Source organism: Primulina tabacum, chromosome 9, assembly GCF_025594145.1.
Source record: "Primulina tabacum isolate GXHZ01 chromosome 9, ASM2559414v2, whole genome shotgun sequence".
Classification (NCBI taxonomy): domain Eukaryota; kingdom Viridiplantae; phylum Streptophyta; class Magnoliopsida; order Lamiales; family Gesneriaceae; genus Primulina; species Primulina tabacum.
This window is the reverse complement of record NC_134558.1, coordinates 38,292,769-38,313,895: the sequence shown is the minus strand read 5'-3', so window position 1 is coordinate 38,313,895 and position 21,127 is coordinate 38,292,769. Positions and strand designations below refer to the sequence as shown.

At 34.0% G+C, this 21,127-nt stretch overlaps 3 protein-coding genes and 1 long non-coding RNA gene across 9 annotated transcripts; 3 read left to right on the top strand and 1 right to left on the bottom strand.

The window, feature by feature from the left end:
- Window positions 1–2,422: 2,422 nt before the first annotated feature.
- Window positions 2,423–5,935, top strand: LOC142555931 (protein IQ-DOMAIN 9-like). Of its 3 annotated transcripts, none has more exons than XM_075667082.1 (6): window positions 2,423–2,727; window positions 3,686–3,791; window positions 4,091–4,249; window positions 4,579–4,806; window positions 4,909–5,022; window positions 5,294–5,935. In XM_075667082.1, the coding sequence occupies exons 2-6, from the start codon at window positions 3,717–3,719 to the stop codon at window positions 5,642–5,644; spliced, it is 927 nt and encodes a 308-aa protein (XP_075523197.1). In that variant the 5' UTR covers window positions 2,423–2,727; window positions 3,686–3,716; the 3' UTR covers window positions 5,645–5,935. The 3 variants fall into 3 exon arrangements, with proteins under 3 accessions (XP_075523197.1, XP_075523196.1, XP_075523198.1); XM_075667081.1 differs by having other exon boundaries at window positions 2,425–2,740; XM_075667083.1 differs by lacking the exon at window positions 2,423–2,727 and adding an exon at window positions 3,475–3,574.
- Window positions 5,936–6,060: 125 nt separating this feature from the next.
- On the bottom strand, window positions 6,061–8,398 carry LOC142556716 (protein atp11, mitochondrial-like). 4 transcript variants are annotated; one of them, XR_012822673.1, is made up of 6 exons: window positions 8,197–8,398; window positions 7,356–7,681; window positions 7,126–7,203; window positions 6,991–7,051; window positions 6,311–6,665; window positions 6,061–6,184 (listed from the first exon to the last, which is right to left on the bottom strand). XR_012822673.1 is itself a non-coding variant. In XM_075668198.1 (5 exons), exons 2-5 carry the CDS (start codon window positions 7,668–7,670, stop codon window positions 6,571–6,573), a joined length of 549 nt encoding a protein of 182 aa, XP_075524313.1. In that variant the 5' UTR covers window positions 7,671–7,681; window positions 8,197–8,398; the 3' UTR covers window positions 6,061–6,570. The 4 variants fall into 4 exon arrangements, 3 of the variants coding, with proteins under 3 accessions (XP_075524313.1, XP_075524314.1, XP_075524315.1); XM_075668198.1 differs by having other exon boundaries at window positions 6,061–6,665; XM_075668199.1 differs by having other exon boundaries at window positions 6,061–6,665; window positions 7,356–7,696; window positions 8,197–8,368.
- Window positions 8,399–13,071: 4,673 nt separating this feature from the next.
- LOC142556715 (protein DMP6-like) lies at window positions 13,072–14,478 on the top strand. Its single transcript, XM_075668197.1, has one exon. The coding sequence runs from the start codon at window positions 13,207–13,209 to the stop codon at window positions 13,885–13,887; it is 681 nt and encodes a 226-aa protein (XP_075524312.1). The 5' UTR covers window positions 13,072–13,206; the 3' UTR covers window positions 13,888–14,478.
- A 1,411-nt stretch (window positions 14,479–15,889) lies between these two features.
- On the top strand, window positions 15,890–19,658 carry LOC142556714 (uncharacterized). The gene is made up of 3 exons (XR_012822672.1): window positions 15,890–16,295; window positions 19,207–19,287; window positions 19,397–19,658. It is a non-coding gene; the product is annotated as an uncharacterized LOC142556714 (long non-coding RNA).
- Window positions 19,659–21,127: the final 1,469 nt, after the last annotated feature.

The following is a 21,127-nucleotide window of genomic DNA, read 5'->3' as shown; positions in this document are numbered from 1 at the left end:
TTGCCCTTGGATATCTTCGTTTTTGTATATCTAAAATGTGATATTAATCACTAATTTATAATAAAAATTATAACATGCACGCTATATTGCACCTGATTGATATATTTTCTATTTGTCTTTTTCTCAATTACTCAAATCTCAAATTCACTTATGATATACACATTATTTTGTTTTTTAAAAAATTTAATAAAAAATATCAATATTTTGATATTACATATGAATGATAATACGGCAAATTGAAAGATGATAACATTACTAGTTTTTGTTACAGTCGGGCCGAACCTTCAATGAGACCAAGGAGGTCATCGTCTCAGAGTCCGGTTTTTGAGCAGATCCAATATATATTTTTTGTGTTGATAAATTACTTAAATAAGTTTTTCTTGGTCCAATATTAAATAAAAAAGAATAATTTGGATATTTTTTTGTTTATAATTGATCGAATTCGATCTTTTCTTCAAGTTCGGTTTGAACAATTTAAACAATATCAAGATACTTTGGGGTATTTATTGAGTTTAGGAGAAGTTAACGAGTTAGTCTTTAACTACTTTGATAAAGAATTGTATAGAGCTTCGATAATTTTTTAACATACTTTCCTCTTTGGCAAACCCAATGATTTATTCTCAAGCACTAATATTGTCTATAAGATTTTGTTAATTATCCTAGCAACTGTTGCATGACCAGTTGAAGTTAATAAACACTTGTCTTCTATCAGTAATGTCACAAAATTGATTAATTGAGCTAGCTATGTTGTTGACTGACAAAAAAATGATCCGAAAACTTTATTATACAAATTTGATATATTTTTTTCTCTAAAAAACTAGACGATTATTATTTATGTAATTATTTCAAATATTTATTGAAATATTTTTATGTAATATATTGTTTCTTGTGTATTTATGTATTATTTATTTGTAACTGACTTTTAACATTATTTATCTATTAGATAATCAACTATGTCCATATTTACAACAATAAGAAATATTTCTGACATAAAAAAAATAATTATTTTTTTATGGATGACTAAAATAGGATATCCGTTGCATAAAATTGACTCGTGAGACCGTCTCACAAATTTTGTTATGTAAAATATTATCACTAATTCATTATGCGCATAATATATTAAAGACAAATGTGCGTTCCAATCATCAGTACTTATTATATTTATCCACCAAACAACCCAAAAAAATTAATTATCGGTATTATAATTATATAGTAATACGAACAATTTTAAGACAACAAGATATCTAATCATCAATATTTACTTTAAAACAGCAAAAAAAATTCGCAATCCAAACATCACCAACCGTTGTCTTCTACTTCTATTTCTCATCAAAAAATTCAGGACAAGCACGAAACATGGCCGAATATACACTGTAATCGGTGTACATGAAATTTGGGGATGACTCGAGTTTGATAGTTAACAAGAAAATACTGTTTAATAAGTTAGTTAACAATATTAACAATCATTATACAATCGAACGCACCCATTGTTAAATTTACATGACTCTGATATATTTCTTATATGATATGATAACTTATTCGTAAAAATATTATTTTTATATGTGCAAATTGTAATTTGTATAGGAATATCCCACAAATATGATTAGTAAAATAAATTTTTATATATCTGGTCTATTTTATTAAAATTGAGGACATGATAATAACTATTTCTATTTTATTTTATTAAAGTTGTGTACATGATAGTAACTAACTACTTAGGGTGGACACCATTTTTTTCTTCCAACTTTATCCTTATATGATACTAATATTACACTTTTGTTTTTTTTTTTTTAATTTCAACACATACTTTTATTTTGTATTTTTTAATTTCAACAATTCAAATATCAATTTAGTCCATCCATAATTTGTCAAATTTCACTTTAGTCCATCAATAATAATAAAAAAGATTGTACACATATGCATCGCGTGTGCAGAGTAACTAGTAAAATGTCCCACCACCTGCAAATTGGCATAAGTTCAAAAAAGAAAAAAAAAAGAGAGAATAATAGATTGGCATTAAATTGAGAATTCCAGTTGGATAGTAGTGTCCTGCATGACACGCATTTAGTTGACTGCATACCAAGGCAAACATACTTAAATTTGCTCGGTTTATTGCATCCAATGTAATTCTCAGATTATAAAATTGGAAAAGATTTATATATATATATATATATATATATATATTACTATTTTGATGCTGATATGTAGCAAATAACACAGGAACGCGTCAAAAAAACTCATTGTCGAGAGGTTGCCGCGTCTGGTGCTGCTGTCGTACGTAGTAGCGCCATATATTTTCTTGGATGACAATAATAAACTACGATTCCTGAATTAATTTGGGTGGAATTTGATCAAACCCTTTGATTTAGTGTAGTAGTACAATGAATTTGTATTTGTAATTATTTATTCGATAATTAATGGTGACGGTGGCTCTGATTTCCTTGTTTCTTGATTATACTTGTATTTAATGATGATAATTGATAATATCTTTTGGAAGTCAATAGTTGTAGGCCATTGCAAGCATAGACATGCCACCCACTTTTTTTTTTCCTTTCAAGTTTATGCATATACATGTTTCATATTTCTTCAATCTTACTCATAACATAATAATATTGTTGCCCACCTCGATTGCATTTCTCAACGTCATTGCATTTGCATCTATTTTCTTGGCGTTTCTTCATATTTTGGAGATACCCTTTTGCGGGAAGGTTACTGACTTTATGTGGGGTTCTTTTGCTTGGTATGTGATTCTTGGATTGCCTATTGCTATTAATGTGTTTCTTCGTATATTTTTCACCGATTCAATTGATGGATGTGAATCTGAATTCTTTTTTTGGTGTGAAATATTGAAACACGCAATGGGTCTTCGTGTAATCTTGAATTAGTTCTTGACAGCAGTTTTATATAGTTATCTGTTAGATTTTGATTTGAGACTGTGAGAAGTTGTGGTAAAGATAATGTCAAATTGTGATGCTTGATTTGGTCCGTATGGTGTGAATATTCGAATAAGGGGGTGTTCTACATCTTTCACGTTGTTGATGATTGAATTCCTCTTCATATAGTTTTCGTTTCACAAGAATTGGAAGGGGAACTGTATATTCAGTAATCTGCGAGACTGATAGGTCCTTACGCTGATGGATCTATGAAACCGAGTATATATAAATTCGAGAACTTGCAAGTTTTGGTCCCTTGACTCATTTGATGAATTTAGAATGTCCTTTTTTTAAAATTTGTTGGTATCCTCTTCACTTTCCTGGAAAGCTCTTGTCTCGAATATATGGATTATAAGAGAGAGAGATGATGCGTCAATCTCGAGTTGTCTTTATATGATTTGCTCTAACCTTAAATATAAACTATTAAATACCAAAATGGCTTCATCTTGTTCCAAGATATTAATGTTCTCAACCTTCTCGATCTCTCGAATGAGTTTGATCTACAAGTTTTTCCATTAAATTTGCTAATGTTTTCTTTTTACATGCTCGTTTTGGGTGTTCTATTGCATGACAATACAAATTCTTGACTCGTGGGCAAATCTCAAAACATTTTCATTAATTGACTACTAAAGAATGAAATGGTATAAATCTACAGCAGTGCACGGTTGATATGTAGGCTTGTTTAGTTGTTTTTAATCTTGTGAATTCTAGATATGACTTCGACGATACTCATGGGATACAACCATCTGCAGGTAATTTTGTTGTATACAGGAAGTATCAAGAATGGGTTCGGGAGTTTGGTTTAAGAATATAATCACTAGAAAGAAAGCCAAGGGTAACAGATCACAAAAATCGCAGGTTAGAAGCTCTGGAGATGTCTTTTTTTTTTTTTTCTCCCGTATTTCAATCGACAACTAAACTATTAGTTTGCTTACGCAGGTTAGAAGCTCTGGAGATGTCTTTTTTTTTTTTCTCCCGTATTTCAATCGACAACTAAACTATTAAGCCAGTATAATACAGATATTGCAATTATAAGTGGAGTCGAACACCAAATATTATTCAATCCTTTTCCTTTATTTGACTATGGATATCTAGGTGTCTGGATTCTGGATATCTGAATTTTATGCATTTTGAGTTCTTTTTTCGTAATCGAGCAGAAATATTCAGCATCTGACAAGTCAAATGGCCACAATGAGGAAGTCTTGGGGAAAGATTGTCCTGTATTGGCCAATGGGACTTCTGAGGGAGACCATATACGGATCCGAGTTGAGAATAGGGCTGCAACTCGAATTCAGACCGTGTATCGAGCATATAGGGTATGTGATACTTCAATGTGCCGAATAACCTACTTGTCAAGCTTACTCTTGTTTACTCACAAATGTTTATTTTTATCTTACTGTGAAAACAAAAATAATAAGATTAAGATTTAATTTTTGATATGATTTTATTGCGATTTAGCTATAAGAAAAATTTCCACACACACACACACACACACACATATTCTAATGTATTTCCATCTTTCATCTAATTGAGCTGGAGTAAAAAGAAGTCCAGCCTCATGGTTATTGTTGTCTTGGATGAAGGTCTCTATTGTTTTCAATTGTCAATATATATCTCTCTATTTCAAATACAACATTTGTTTTAGGCTCGGAAGAAATATCGCCAAATGAAAGGAATGTCAAGGTTCAAGGATCTGGTGCAATGTGATTCTGTCAAGAAGCAAGCATCAACCACGCTACGTCATCTCCACTCATGGAGCAGAATTCAAACCCAGGTTAGAGCTCGGCGAGTTCATATGGTTACTCAAGGTCGACTCAGGCAGAAGAACCTCGAGAATAAGATGAAGCTCGAAGCAAAGCTTCATGACCTCGAGGTAAGATAGAGTGCTTCCCCTATGTGGCCAGTATTTAAATGTTTCGAAATTGTATATTGAATTTGACTCTGCCATATCCCCCATGGATTGATTGCCTTACAGGTGGACTGGAGTGGAGGTTCTGAGACAATGGATGAAGCTCTTGCAAGAATACATCAAAGAGAAGAAGCAGCAGTGAGGCGGGAGCGAGCTATGGCATATGCCTTTTCTCATCAGGTGTGAAAACAAGAAAAAATCTGAAATCAGATTAGATAATATTCAGATTACAATATATCTTTTATATTTGGTTCTTTATTTTATTTTTCAATCTAGTTATATGAAATATTTCCTACCATATTTTATTCTAATTCTAAATTGATAATAGTTTTTGTCATTTGAGGATGGTATCATGTATGTAGGCCTTGGCAGCCGAAACATAGATCCTGTGTCGTGTTTCATGCTGTCTTTGTTAAGCGAGAGTAGTGACCGAAACCATGTCTTTTTTCAGTGGAGGGCCAACTCCGATCCGAATTTTGGATCAGGAAACTATGAACTTGGCAAAGAAAATTGGGGCTGGAGCTGGATGGACCGGTGGATTGCTGCTCGACCTTGGGAGAGCCGAGTTCCAACATCAGCAAGTCCAAAGAAAGCACCAAGTCTCCAGGCAAGCAAGACTCCTAAAAACAAAACTCCTCCCACGATCAAAGCATCAGTTAAAGTCAAGTTAGCTTCTCCTAATGGAAAGGCTGCTAGAAGATCTCGAAAACTGTCTTATGAAGCATCTGAGAAAACATCTGTTCCGAAAGTGAACGCCAAAGCCGAAGATGGTGAAACCAAGAATGAACAGGATGAATCCTAAAGTCGAGTTTTCAGATTCAAGAAGAGCGTGCAGCTTCAAGGTGATGACGAAAATCAACCAGTCAGCCTTGGCATGCTTTGCTCGTTGAGCTTGAACAACTGTGTGTTTATCGGCAGCAAATTTCAAAAGAAAAGAAAAATTGGATTTGGGTGTGATTCTTGATTTACTGTACATTAGGAAGAGTTAATTTATCATCGGACTGTTCTGCAAAGTATATGTCGGACCGGCTCTCTGCTATCTCCGGTTTGTATAAAGTCAGTGTTCTTTGTATAAAGTCAAGTGTTCTGTACTCTTTACTTTCCAACGAGGGGAAAACACAGGGAAATCGGTTGATTTATTTCGATGGAGCAGCAGGTAAAACAAATACGAGGGGAAAACACAGGGAAATCGGTCATTCCAACTCCAAAAACATTGCAGAAAAAAAATTCATTCCTAATAAGAAATGACGTAAAATATCAAAAAGCAAGTGTCTTCAAAGATTTTATCCGCTGAAAGGGCAGCACCAGCTTGAAAATTGTGACAAACGCTTGAAATACGAAACTAAACTCTCCCACACATGTAAAAAGAAGAAATTATCAGTTAGTTTTGTTACAAAACCAAACAAATGTGTTATATACAAAAGATTAAAAAAAAATGGAAGATCATCTGTTTCAACTGCTCACTCACTTCATTCATCTTCTGCATCTATATATGGCTTCAATATTCCGTTTATTTAGCTACATTATGGGCATATCTAATGCTTTCAAAACATCTTTGAACTCAAATTCACGTGTTTCTTTGTTGAATCGCTCCACCAGTTTATACCTTTGATCGTTTAGGTAAAAAGACTGAGCAGTTTCCAAAAGCCACTTTGCCTCTGAGTCACTCAGCTTGCTAGGAAGCACTACATTTCCACGAATAAGCACCAGGTCTTTGCTGTCCGCAAATTATGTGTAGCATGAAACAGTAAAGTACGGAGCGGCTTGGGTTCCTCTCGCTTTATAATCTTCAAGACCAGTGAAAAGCATGTGTGGCATTTGAACTGCACAAGTTCGATAGATAATCAAGCAACATGAGAGGTATGTTCTGATAATAATAATAACAATAATAACAGCACTTTTCAAAACAATAATCACGTATATTTTGAAAGTGGTCTAGTTAAGTCTCTTCACGCACTCTTCAAAAGTTAACATTATTAAGGCTATACTTTTATTAAGCAGTCCAATCCTCCATTATCTTTACGTAAGTAAAGAGTATGCTTCCACCAATTTGTTTGGAGATTATATCAGGTTAAATAGTTCATACAGTCAAACAGAATCCTCCTCTATCTTTATCTGATCCAAAAAATTAGTAAATTCAGAAATGACCTTGCACAAACATTGTTGTATAGCCGCTTCCTTTCCACAATGGAATTACAAAATAACGGCAGCAAAAAAATGGATAATTAAATCAACTTGAAGAAGAAATGTTCTAAGAACAAAAATCCAGTAGATGACTTACCAATCTGCTGCTCTGTGCTCCACCAAATGGTATAGTTTTGCTTTAATTGATGCACCGATATGGCCCCTCCCCAAGTGATACTGAATACACCAAAAAATCAACATTGGCAAACTATTAGCAACATCTGGACGTTCCACATAGAAAGGTGTTTTTCATAATGCAACTGATGCAGAAAACGTATCACAAAGTTTCTAAATTTATTGAGTGGAAGCAAAACACTTGAGGAAATTACATCGTCCCAAATATCGGCAAGTTCTTCGGATGACTTATTCTTTGCCCTCTGAATATCGATGATTTCCTCCAAAGGCTTTAATAGTAATGGGGTAAATCCAGTCGCGAAACTCAATGTCCTGTGGAAGCCAAGTGAACCCCACTTCAAGAAATTATCGGAAATAGCAGACTTGTGCATACCCTCAAATATTCGTCCCATAGTTGAGAAGGAAGTGTAAGTATGTTCATGGGATATAAAAGAACATGAAGCACTGCCACAGAAAGTCGCCACTGAAAAACATACTCTCCTTGCTACCTTGGAACTCAAATACCGCATGGTATGTTTATCTGCAGCACAAAAATCTAAAATCTTTCAATGTCGCCATTCAGTCAAATGGGAAAAAACACAAAGACAAGGAAGATTCCATTTCTCTTCACAGGTGAATCTTTATTTGAGAAACGTGGAAGAACTTTATAACTAGCTCATCCAAACACAGACAAGCACGCATATACAGACAATATCAAACCCACATTTCTTTCCTGTAAGTTCCATTGAGACACTATTTCAGCCAGCAGAACCGCTTCATACAAATGGGTCGAATAAATCAAATCGTGATAGGGTAAGCTAATTTGGGACTTTCTAAAGGACTTTTCATCAAACATTTGGTGAATGAAAGAGCTAAAACAAGAACGTGACTTTCACCAAAACCAATGCAGTTGCACTATCGGCTTTACACAACTGTAGAAACTATATACTTCATCTCCCCGCTCGATGAGAATCGTATACACTATCCACCAAACCAATGCAATTTTGATTTTAAAAATTAATTTTCTTGCATTTCAAGGTAATATATTCAACCAACCTGCAATCAAGCTGAAGATCAAGAACGTGAGTCCTGAAAATGGAGGAAATGTGGTACCAGAAAATAATCTTCGCCGATACAGAGATTGATCAAGGTTTCTCTGTTCGCCGATGTTCTGTAGAGCCCAACTTTAACGGGCTTAAGCCCATTTACTTGATCCACCAGTGGAGTACTAGGTTGTTTCATGTTTGGGCTTACGATTATTTTTGCTGACTGGTAATCTCGTATCACACGTCTATTGATAAAGTTGATCTTAATACAAAGCACGCATATACAGACAATATAATCAATGCATAATGAGTCCACCGAAATTTTGTCAACAAATAAAAATCGGTGAAGCAGAGAATAAAATGCACAAGAATTGCTTCTACAATTTCGAAAGCTAAAATCCTTCTACGTCTCTTTTTTTTTTATTTCTAAAAAGTATTAACTAAAAGACTTTGATTTTATTGATTTTTCAAACACCCACTTTAGTATGGCTTAAACATTACATGCAACTTCTCAGCATAAAAATTTTTTTTGTCAATTACAATAAACTCACTCAAATAATAAAATGAATGCAAAGATAACGGTGAGTATGAATCAACACAATATGATCTCTGAAAGATCTGGTAAAAATTTAAGTGTATGTTTCGAAATTTATTCAGCAAAGCTCTGAGTCAATAATAGACGATAGCTTGCGTAAGTGTGTAGTCACAATGTTGAATGAGTTGCAGACCATTTATAGATGATCTCCAACGTTCAAATCTAAGTGACTATGAATTAGTCAGTATTAAAGTCATAAATGAAATCGTACAAGATGTTACGTTTCATTCGTCTTGTTCCAAAAATATTAGGCGACAATTAATGCTTGTGATACAGACTGTCAAATGGTCAGAATATATCCCCTTAAATGGTGTACTGAACATTCTTTGAATCTTTGATTTGCTGAATTTATTCTCCGTGTAATAAAGAAATAAGTTCGAGTTGATAAATGACCGCTGATGTCATTCAGTAAAGTGTGTTCAATAAGTGAAGGATTGTTCATTCAGTTCGGTGGACATTAGATAGGTCCTCAAATAATTAAGTGAGAGGTCTTCTAAACGTATTGTGTGCCGAATTTGCTTGATATGCTGATATTTAGTGCTTCTGATTTAATTACTTATTTAGAACACATAACCAAAAGTTATAATTATTTTACACATTTTATCGACACTTAAAATCCAAAAGTCAGTAGTTGTAGTCCACGAGAAATTAAGTATCCCCACTCGATACTGTCTTAATTGCCCTCGCTCCATAGTTTAGTATTGATCGATAAATTTTAACAAAGGAGCAAACATTAATATGTTTTAATAATAAAATTTATCAATACGAAATTCACATTACTTTTTTATATACGTTTAATTTTGGGGATTTATTTTTTAAAAAAATGATCGAACGAACCCAGTCAAATAACCAAATAGAGATAAATTAATTTATTCGAATATTTTTTTAAAATTATTTTATCGTTATTTTGGAAGCTCCTGAAATAACAATGAGTTTGTGTGTGTGTGAGAGAGAGATAACAGAGCTTTAGGGCCCGTTTGGTATCAAAATTTTTTTTATTAAAAAAAGTGCTTTTTTAAGTGGGCTTTTAAAAGTGTTTTTTAAGTAAAAGTTGTGTTAATATTGTGTTTGGATGAATAGATAAAAAGCACTTTTTAAATTAATAAATGTGTTTGGATACATATCATTAAAGTGTTTTTTTAACTCATTAATTTATATATATATTTTATAACGGATTTCTAAACAAGTGTGATGTATAAATATAAATAATTAAATTCATACCAAAACAATAAAATATTGAAATCTTAAAAACCATAAAAACAATTGTTAATAACAATTGTTAATGTTTACATTCTACTTTAATTTATTTAAATAAAAACTAATAGTTCAATGTCGATCTTGTATTGGCAGTGAATTTCTTATGACATCTCTCAATTCTTTCATTTCCGTAATATTTTCTTGTGTTGGCTCTTGCCATCTCGTACCTCTGTCATGGACATAAACATTTTCACCATCTTGCTCGATTTTTTGTAAATCATCAATATTTTCGAGTTGTTCAAGAATATCTCCAGCCGCATCGTATCGCCTTATGAAATTGTGTAAAGCAAAACATGCCACTATAATTTTAAATTGAGTATCTAGACAAAATGTGGGCATATTTTGTAACACCTTCCATCGTGCTTTGCACACTCCAAATGTTCTTTCAATAACCTTCCTTAAACTAGAATGATGATAATTAAATACTTCATTTTTTGATCTGAACTTTGGAGCCAATCGAAATTGAGGTAAATGATATTTAATATCTTTATACGGTCCCATAAAGCCTTTGAAAGTAGGATAACCTGCATCAACTAAATAATTTACCTGCAAAAAATAAGCGTTAAAGTGTAAATATTTATCTAACAATTATTTAAAAAAACATATAAGATATATTAATATCAAACCTTCAGGTGGGAGTGGAAAATGCAATCTCTCTCTGCGCATAGCCTCTTTAAAAATTTTAGAATCATGAGCAGAACCTTCCCAACCAGCCCATACAAAAGTAAAGCACATGTCGAAGTCGCATACAGCCATAACATTTGTTGAAGTATAATCCCACCTTTTCATAGATATCAACTCCTTTTGTTGGCTGTAAGCTATATTTTTGGAGTAGACCGTCACATAGTTTATAAAAAACATGTTTCCTCATTCTAAACATTTCAAAGCATCGTGTCTCATTACCATTCAATATCTCTGCCACCAATTGAGACCCTGATAACCACGATGTCCTACATTTTTCTTTAACAATATATTTCAAAACATAATTCGTAACACCACACAAGGATAACAAAAAACCATTCTTTTCTTAGAGACATGTGTATTTCTAATAGAATCAACGGAAATGTCGGAATCACTTGATGCATCAGAGTTATCTGATATAGTGGAGCATGAACTCGCAGACATCCTGTGAAAATACATGAATAAAGATAAATATATAAAAAAAAAACAATAAACATTGAAAGTTTTAGATTATTGCATTAAAAATTTAAACATACTACTTAGTAAAGTTGACTCATCAATCAATAAAAGAAAAAAACAAGTGCATTATTCAAGTATTTTTCCTAAAAACATAACTCATGTTAATAACGCTTCAAATCATCTTTAGTGAATGTCTTTGCCCAACCAAGCTACAGTTCCGAGTCCTTTAATCCGATAAATGTTTGCCTATTATGCTTTTTACTCAAAACTCTAGTAACTATGAAGAATTGCTCACTGCCAACCACCATACCAGACAAACTACGAAGAACCTCCGGAAAATTTTCAATGCTACATGGATCATCTTTTGGTGTTTCGTGTATAGACTTTTGAGTCTCAAATTCTTGAAGGACACGATCAAGTTGATCGGCTAACCTAGTGGCAATGTGACCTCTTTTTTCCCCACTCTCCCTTCTTTTTCTCTTCCTTTGCTGCATAGAGTTGTCAGCTCCCATTGTTGAGTTTTTCATAAATTCTTGGCTTTCAACATTAATATAAACATCACTTTGAAACTCTCCATCTAACTGAACATCTCAATCATTTGTATCATCGTTGAAATTATTATGAATTAGTTGATCCTCTGATGGTGCTATTGCAGCATAACCAGTTGCTATGGAACCTTTAAATATATTTTCCAATAAATCTAAATTCTTGGGTCCTCTCAATCTAAACTTTGCATACTCGGGATTTTCCTGTAATTTGCAACGTAACAAAAAATAAATAAAAATAATTGATTAAAAATTTAAAATATAGTATATAAATTATGTACCTTAATCTTATCCTCCCACCAACTATTATCAGCTTGCACGGTCATCTTGTTATGATCCCAACCAAGGCCAGTCTCATTATTTCCAATAAGTTGTGCCCACAGTGCAAAATATTTTCTCATAGAATCCCATTTATTTTTGAATTGTTTTTTATTCAAAGAAAGTCCCGTTCTCTCATGAAATTTTGAAACTAAATTTGTGTACCCCGTTTTGTTTAAATGTTTGGTAGGCTTATAGCCGGATTCAATTTCTTCCTCACAAATTTTTAAAAATATTTCGGTATTCTGATAAGTCCAATCCGCCTTATTATTCCCATCAGCAACAAATCCAGGTTCAACAGTCTCAATCGTATATCTAGGTAATTAACTTGGATTTGATAATTCTCGTTTAGGAGCTAACTTCGAATACATTCTATATTCAAAAAATAAAACATAAAAAAACAATAGATTATCTAATTCACAATATCATAAATGAAAAAGTAATACAAACAAAGATTAAATAATATTACAGTAATATTATGGTATATAACATATTTTAATTAATATAATATTATATACGTAATACACAAGAATTGATGAATATTATATACGTAGTTGCAAAAAAATGGAATAAGCAAATACTTTCCCCTTCCTGACTTCCTGGATTTATCGGATCATTGATCGAATTGTAACATAATTATTTAATTCACAATACGTAATACAGACGTAAATGAATAGGGAGGTAGATTCTGCAGCAAAAAGAAAGCAGAAAAAAATGAACGAACAAAAACCTCGACGGAAAAAAAAAAATTGTACCTTGTAGAAGAATGGAGAAAAGATTGAGAGGAGGCTACTGGTGGATGTTTTTTTTAAGATTATTAAAAAAGCTAGTGAAAAAAGCTCTAAAATAGGGCTTTTAAAAAAGCTCTAATGTCAACTTAAATAAGTGATTTTTTAAGCACTAGAAGCCCACCCAATCAAGTTAAAAATTAAAAAGCACTTTTTTAAAAAAAAAAACACTTTTTTAATTATAGCTTCTTGTGCCAAACGAGCTCTTAATCGTCAAAGGAAGAAAAGCCTTCCCAAAATTAAGTTGAGAAAACTCACACTTTTTGTAGTGTTCCGTTTCTTGAAAGGGAAAAGTACGTACCTTAGCATAAAACCTTCCCTTTGCTTGCACTCAAACAAATCTCTCCTTCACCCCATAAATATGCTCCCGAAGAACCATGGAAATATGCCAAAAGCAGCAAAAACTCCAAGAAATGGAGAGTAATGTGGAAAACGAATCATCCCACGATTGTTACGAACAAGAACTCCCTTTACTCGTTGAGAAAGCACCACCCGAAATCGATAGAAACCTCATCCAACAAGCCATTAGCCAAACGTTTGAAAGCACGGCTCACTTGGCCAACCTTCTACCAACAGGAACTGTCCTAATTTTCCAGCTTCTTTCTCCAATATTCACTAACCAAGGTCACTGTGATCCAGTTAGCCGTATCTTGACCGCGGTTTTAGTTTCCCTTTGCGGGTTGTCTTGTTTCTTCTTGTGTTTTACGGATAGCATCGAGGATCAAAAGGGTAACGTGTGCTACGGCTTGGCCACGTTTCGCGGTTTCTGGATCATCGACGGATCATTGCATCTTCAACCTGAGGTCGCGGCAAAGTATAGGCTCAAGTTTATCGATTTTGCGCATGCGTGGATGTCAATACTGGTATTTGGGGCAATCACTTTGTTCGATCAGAGTGTGGTGGGGTGCTTTTACCCGAATCCTTCGGATGAAATACAAGAGATAGTTACCGCACTTCCTGTGGGGATTGGGGCCATCTGCAGCATGTTATTCGTTGTTTTCCCGACGAGACGACATGGAATCGGTTTCCCTGTCGCGCCCAGTTTAATGATGTTTTAACGGCAGCTTTAATTATATATATTTTTTCTGTACATGTGAATTGTGGGGCCTCGTGCATCTGATTAACGTTTAATGACCAAACAATCAGGATTTATCAAGGATAAACAACGAAAGCGATTAAAATTTTTCATTTTGGGCCTACAGAAATTTCGGCATAACCTATTCGTAAATAGAACATCCCAAAAATTTCCAAACAACACAAACAACATTTATATACTCGAAATAAAGTCATATCATCAATTCACAACATATAGCCGCACTGGCCAGGACTAACATATACAGAGCCGACAAGGCTCGCTCACACAACAACAATTCAAAACATCGTAAAAATAACAATACAGCTACACAGGGCATTCCCTGGCAAAAGTATGACTTCATAATATAATATCTGGGAACTCTCAATCACAATCCAACTACTAGGCACCGCTACCTGACGCTCCACCAGACGCGTCAAATCCTCCTGGATAACCTGCTATGGCATCAAAAACAACCACAACATAAAAAGAAACAAGGGGTCGGGCCCAGTACGACGAACCAGTAATATTACGACAAATATAACTGACATGAAATAAAATCAAGTAAATGCAATGCAATGCAATGTATGCAATGTGTAAAAGGTAACAATCGATAACGGATACCAAACGGAGTCCAAATGAATCGCATCAACAACAGTAACAGTGGCCACCGTGCCAGGAACGTAGCAACGCAATATCAAGTCGTCACTCATCTATGCACGTAGCATCGAGGGTACGGGAGCTACCCGCTCAGCCCTCATGCAAGTCATCAGGAGTGCTAATCCTACCCACTCGCTCCATCGATGACGCAACAACTCGGTAGATCAATATCAATATCAATAGCAATCAAAGGAGTCAAGGCTCGAAATGCTATGCCACCATAGTATCAACTCAAATAAATGCATGAATGCAATCATGTATTCACAGAAGCACATAAAGCACGTCACAACTCATTACAAAATACTCAACGTCATCTCACGTCATAATAGACGTCGTAATGAAAACAGTTCATACGCATATCAACTGACTTAATTTACCACCGAAATATTTTAAGGATTTCTCATAGAATCCAATCATGTGGCAAATAATACATTTTATATCAAGTTCCATTTATTTTTCTATTATTTGACAATTTAGCCAAAAATTCCAAAAATTCTTAATTTAGACTTTAATATTTCTAAAATGAATATGCGACAATTCTATAGCATTTAAACACTTAATTATCGAATACTAAAATTCGAAAACCCAATTACATAAATCTGAATTTTCGAATTTAATCCAGATAAATTCCGAAAATGTGGTAGATACCTCTAATCGGCTCAATTCTTGTACCTACAATCAATAATATAACAAATATTAATATTGGTACCAAATTTAACCCAATAAAATACAGCAATCTTGCTGGAATCATGATTTGTACCTCAGTATATATACCAAAATGAAACCTATGACATAAGGAACAAAACCCCTCAATCAATTTCCGAATTCCGACAACAGTACGGCGGCAATTCGACGATAAAAGCGACGGTGGGTTTGTTGAAAAGTGTCAAGAAACCCTTCAATAGCGGTACTAAAACGTAGCTCTTGTCACAGGCTTTCCGAATATGTATTTATTTTAATTTTTGGATCACCGATGTGACCACAATAGATGAAAGAAGATTTGAAATTGAAGGAGAAAGAAATAAGAAACTTGGAACAGAAAGTTACGGGAGATTCACGATGCTTCTTATCATTTTTTTTATATATTAATTACTAAATGGGCTGGGCTCGGGGAATTTGGGCTCTCACATGAATACTGTGATTAACTGGAGTAGTAATCTTCTTGCTCATCTCAAAATTCCAAATTTAATATATTCTTATAAGAATAAATTATGGGAGCAGCATGCATGAAATTTTAACTATAACACAATAAATCTCAACCTTCCAAATTTAAATAATGTTGTTATACTCGAGTCTCCAACATAAGAACTTATCTCATACTCAAAACCTTCTTGTCAGATGTGTAAGTCATAGACTACTTTCGCTCAACCGAATGATTTCCAAAAGTCAGTCGTGTTCTGATCACGCCGCCTATGAGCTCCAAGAGGCCAAGCTCAGAATCGCTTGACTTGATCCATCTCATACGATAGTTTACAAGTTCAATTGATAAACGTACAGCTGTTTCATAGCTTGTACAATCATATTCATTTTTATTTCTCACGGATTTCTTCATAAATAAAAATCCTGACCAAGTTACTCTTTGTTCCGCAGTCCTTTAAAATCTTGCTAGGCAAATGGTTTAAAAAGTTTGAGGGGATTCTGAATCCTTGTGCTCCAGCAGCAGGGTCTACGTTAGTTTTCTTCAAGTCTCAAGCTTTGCAACTATTCTCTTTTATGAAGAGTTATCATCACCAGGTTAATTCTAATTTTCACCCTTATAAGTGTATTATTCTACTTGCCCCTTTGTCGCATGCTGTTGAGTTATAAAAATATTTCTTACGAAAGATGTATGGTGTCCGCGTACAACCCCTTGGCTCAATTTATTTTTTTGGGGTCTTCCTTCTGTGTCCTGGAGAAATGGTGTTCCAGTTTTGTCTCTGAAGAATATAGGATTCTGTGTTGACAGATTTTGGATAAATTCACTGGAATCTTGAGAAAAGAACATGATTGCATATATACATCGTACTTGGGCTGCAGAGTACATAATAGACATGCAAACAAATTCAAAACCAAATTATCGAAACAAAGAAGAATGAGATCGATGGTTTTTTAAAATTATGTTTGATCTCCAAGTTTCCTTTGAAACATGGTTTGGTTTGCTCTTTGCAACTGGTCTTTTTATCCCCAGTTCTAACAGAAAAGAATGCATGTCTATGCCTTGAGTTAAACCAAACCTTATGCCTTTTAACTGGTTAAACTTGTGTCATTTTCATTTTCATTTTCGTTTATAAATGTGTGTGTGAACTTTGTATAAATATATTAGTTTTAATTTTTGGCTTAAAATAAAGAAAGTATTAGGCAATAAAAGAAAAATGATTGCTTTTAAACCAAAGGGAAGCCACATTTGTCATTTTGATATTTTGTTTGTTTGGGAAATGCATAAACTGAAACCATCAATTTCGATTAGGATGACACCAAAATCATCCCTACTAAACCGAGATGCTCATCCATAGTTTTTAGGATTTAGTGCCATGACTTCAATTTAAATATATAGCTTGCAATATTGCAAATTTAGAGTTATACTGTTTGAACAGAATTGAATTGAGAACCACAACTTGTATTAGATTAAGAATTTATCTAGAAAAGTGATGAGTCACGAGCATTTCCAAAATGAAAGATGAAAGGAAAAATAATCTTGGAATCTAAGATAAAATTTGTTCCTGGAAATAAACATTTCTTTAAATTCTACTTTCTTATTGATAAGATTGCATGAGATATTGAATTAATAGTTTTGTTTTCTAGATATTATGATAAAGATTTTTATGATACGGTATTATTGATTTCAAAAGAGGTTGCTTCTAATAAAACTCTTGATTTTCATATCTTGCAGAGTGAGATGAGAAGAATTATAAATAAGAGAAAAAAGCCAAGGAAAGATATGTCTTCTTCGATTATCGTTCTCGTGGATTTTGACTCTTCGCTTGGAAGTTTCGTGGTAGCTTACTATTGCATTTTTGCACGTCGTGATCTTTTGGAGAAAAATAATTCACAAGGACGCTGCTGGTTTGAAGAGTGTTGTTACACGTGTTACCGTGATTGTTGGAGAAATCTGCAGACAACACGCGTGCAAGTGTTGGCTGAAGATCAAGTTTTGCTGCTCCAATTTTTGGCATCACGTTTTTGCTTTCTTGAATACGTTTTAGAGTTGTCAGTTGTTTTAGAAAGCATGCAATTTTCTAACATGTTGAGAAAATTGATTTTAATTAAAATCACTAGTGATGGATTTTTGTAAACTGAAAATTATTTTCTATTGATTATTTTGCCCCGGTGCACCGCACTAGTACCTTACAAGTATTTATACTTGTACACAATTAATTCTGAATTATTTTAGGTTAAGCTATTTATTTATGTTATATTATTTCGCTGCATGTTGTGCCAAGTGTCACGACATTTGGAACAATATTTAAATCTGATACACATAAATTCTCATATACTCTTTATTATTTATGTTAAACAAAATATACCTAATACCGACAAAAGAGAAGGAGAAAGTTACATGGATGATGGACTCATGAATTTCCAGTATGGTTGTGAATACTTGAATGTAAAACTGTTCTAACAAAAATATGTTTACCAATTGTAACCAATTACATGAATTTGATGTATGGACTGATTTAATAAATCGATGAATAGCTCAACAGAGGAGATTGTTTTCCTCCGCAGTTTGTGTTTTTTTTTTTTTGGATGGATAAGTTATATATCTTAATTGGGTAATCAAATGGGACCAGACAGCGAGGCTCTATTCTTTTTGCTGAAACTTTTGAATGATCTTGTTTAAGGGATGCAGATGAAGTCAGCATTTAGCTAGTTACTAAGGACTTGGGACAAGATCGTGTTTTGTGTCCCCCTGTGCTCCCTGCTTGGCCCACCAGACAATGGAGATTGATCTGATCTGTTTGATTTCCTTTTAAATTTAAAACTTCACTTGGGCTTCATTGATTATAATACCTCCTCGGTTTGGCGATGCTTAACGCTATCATTATTGCTTCAAGGTTACATTATTTTCAAGAACCAAAATTTTTGAGAACTGAAAGGTGAATATCGATTGCTCGTTTTCTGTCGAGCTCATTTTTCTTGTGGTAGGTTAAAATGAATTATAATTCACCCAGTGAAAGTCGTTCTAAGGTTTCCATAACCCTCTTTTGTTAAATTATGATATTATTGGTAGCCCCGTTTTATTATAATGAAGTGTTGGAGTAACCATTATTTTCTACAGAAGTCGTGTGTTTTAAAACCTGCAGACAAGATCTTCATCAGATTCGACCAAGGTTAATATTAATTTTGGTCCTATGTTCCCCCGGCATATATGCAAGGGAGAGGTTAACGTATAATTATGTTCTTCGTCACGAGTTTGAGGTTTTTAGACCAGTGGTTTCTTGACAGTTTTTGTGCACATTATTAACTAAATTGATTATTCCTTCAGCTCTCGTAAAAAGTTGGAACCAGAATAATATTTGAACTAAATCTTTGAAGCTTTACAGTACTGAGAAGTTTCCAGCAGCTCTTTTTTTTTATCAGAAACCCAGGGAACCTTTTTGCCTAGACCTCGGTGAAACCAGCATTAATTATAATACGATCATAAATTTAATGTTGTTTTGTTTAACAGTTGCAAGGTTACGTCAAGCAGGCAATGCAAGGCAATGAATTTGCTCATGTTCTTGCTCATCAGGAGCTGATTTTTATGGTGGTTGGTTCTTCTCGTTATCTTTCACTATCGGTTTTCTTCCCGCGCTCACGCACCGTTAAACATTTTTTTCCTTTCCTTGCTGTAATTCTTACCTAACTGTCCCCTTCAGGCATCGGTCCTGGTTGCTTTTCCAATAATGAGTTTCTGCATGTTACTCCTATCACATTTTAGTTAGCTGGACGTCGTTATTGTCGGGTACACTAAGGCGCTGGCCTAATCCATCCTGAGCTGAGATGCTTCCAGTCCAAACATCATATGAGGTATGATCGAATGGCAGCTGTTCGTCTTCTGCCATGTATTTGCTATAATAGACTCAGCTCTCAAAGGACTCGTTTTAATTTCGGAAGATCCAGTGTGTGAATTTTCGTTTTCATTCATGAGTAGGTCTGTTGTGAGATGGTCTCACTAGTCTTTATCTGTGAGACGGGTGAACCCTACCGATATTCACAACAAATAGTAATATTTTTAGCATTAAAAGTAATATTTTTTCATAAATGACCCAAAATAAGAGATTTGTCTCACAAAATACTACCCATGAGATCGTCTCACACAAATTTTCACTTTTATTAATTAAACGACGAGTTGAGCGGTTCAAGAGGGCTTATCTTATCTTGAATTTGATTTCAGATTATGTATATAATTTATTTTACAAAAATAAAATGTGAATTCCAATTATCGGGTCAGTTACTGCTTCGTCAAGCTACAACTTGGTCAATGGATTTTTCTAATTATCTTTGTATTTTAATCTTCATTTTGTTTTTAGTTATATTTTTTTATTTATGTCATTTATAGAAGGCTAAAGAATTTTTGGACGCCACATTTCCATGTGTTGGCCCACCTATTAACTAACCCAACAACCGTGCCGGACCGCTACAATCAGCTACTGCCGAGGGCCACCCAAATATGCCGCCTCCCTCCTCGATTGGAAATAGGAAAAAAAACACAGCACCATGTCCCGAGGAAATTATATGGTCGATATTGTTCCTAATGTTTTGTACCCTTTGTGTCACGTTATCTCATGTATTGGTTGGACGGTTATTTTGCGTGTGTGTGTGTGTGTGTCTGTCTGATACTTATTTGTTATGTATCAAAGTCATGGGTAACCTTCGTCCTTCTTTCGTTGCCATTCCCTCAAATCTCGTTTGCATTCAATACGTGATTGATTATTGTGCTATGGACTATTCGTTTTCTTTGGAAATATATGACAATAATATCTCAAGGAATGGGTATCTGATGAGACGGTATCATGAATCTTTATATGTGAGACTAGTCAATCCTACCGATATTCACAATAAAAATTAATATTCTTAACATAAAAAATAATATTTTTTCATGGATGACTCAAATAAGATATATGTCACAGAAAATACAACTCGTGAGACCGTCTCACACAAGTTTTTGCCTGCATCAAGTACACGATATGTGAAATCTTGAAAGATATTTGAAAATAATTAGAGAGTTCGTGTTCCAAATTGGCTTTTATTTTTATTTTTATAAAAGATGACTGGTATTTTTTATAGCATGTTTCTTGGTCGTAGATAATAACAATCATATTACATGTACATTCAACTTCGTGAATCATGAAGTGCTAGAAGCTGATCCTACCCCTCTTTAAAAGTAGAGTTAAGTCTGCCAATAACATTTCAACCACCATTTGCGCCTTATAATTAGAAATTATGAGCTTTAATTTTGAGTTTCGGTGAGTGGTATACACGTCTGTTTCTCTTTATTTTATCTACTAGTGTTCCATTTTTTTCCCTTAAAAAATGAGCCGATATATCTTTCACCAAATTAAATATTTTTCATAGGAAAACTCAAACCCAAAATCTACAAGTATCAT

Excerpts from the sequence above, each read along its gene's own strand:
- LOC142555931 (XM_075667082.1), top strand. The coding sequence starts at position 3,717 with ATGGGTTCGGGAGTTTGGTTTAAGAATATAATCACTAGAAAGAAAGCC. Across the intron at positions 4,250-4,578 it reads CCGTGTATCGAGCATATAGG|GCTCGGAAGAAATATCGCCA; the intron begins GTATGTGATACT and ends CATTTGTTTTAG. Across the intron at positions 4,807-4,908 it reads CAAAGCTTCATGACCTCGAG|GTGGACTGGAGTGGAGGTTC; the intron begins GTAAGATAGAGT and ends ATTGCCTTACAG.
- LOC142556716 (XM_075668198.1), bottom strand. The coding sequence starts at position 7,670 with ATGCGGTATTTGAGTTCCAAGGTAGCAAGGAGAGTATGTTTTTCAGTG. Across the intron at positions 7,204-7,355 it reads TTGCCGATATTTGGGACGAT|TATCACTTGGGGAGGGGCCA; the intron begins GTAATTTCCTCA and ends TGGTGTATTCAG. Across the intron at positions 6,666-6,990 it reads TACAACAATGTTTGTGCAAG|TTCAAATGCCACACATGCTT; the intron begins GTCATTTCTGAA and ends GAACTTGTGCAG.
- LOC142556715 (XM_075668197.1), top strand. The coding sequence starts at position 13,207 with ATGGAAATATGCCAAAAGCAGCAAAAACTCCAAGAAATGGAGAGTAAT.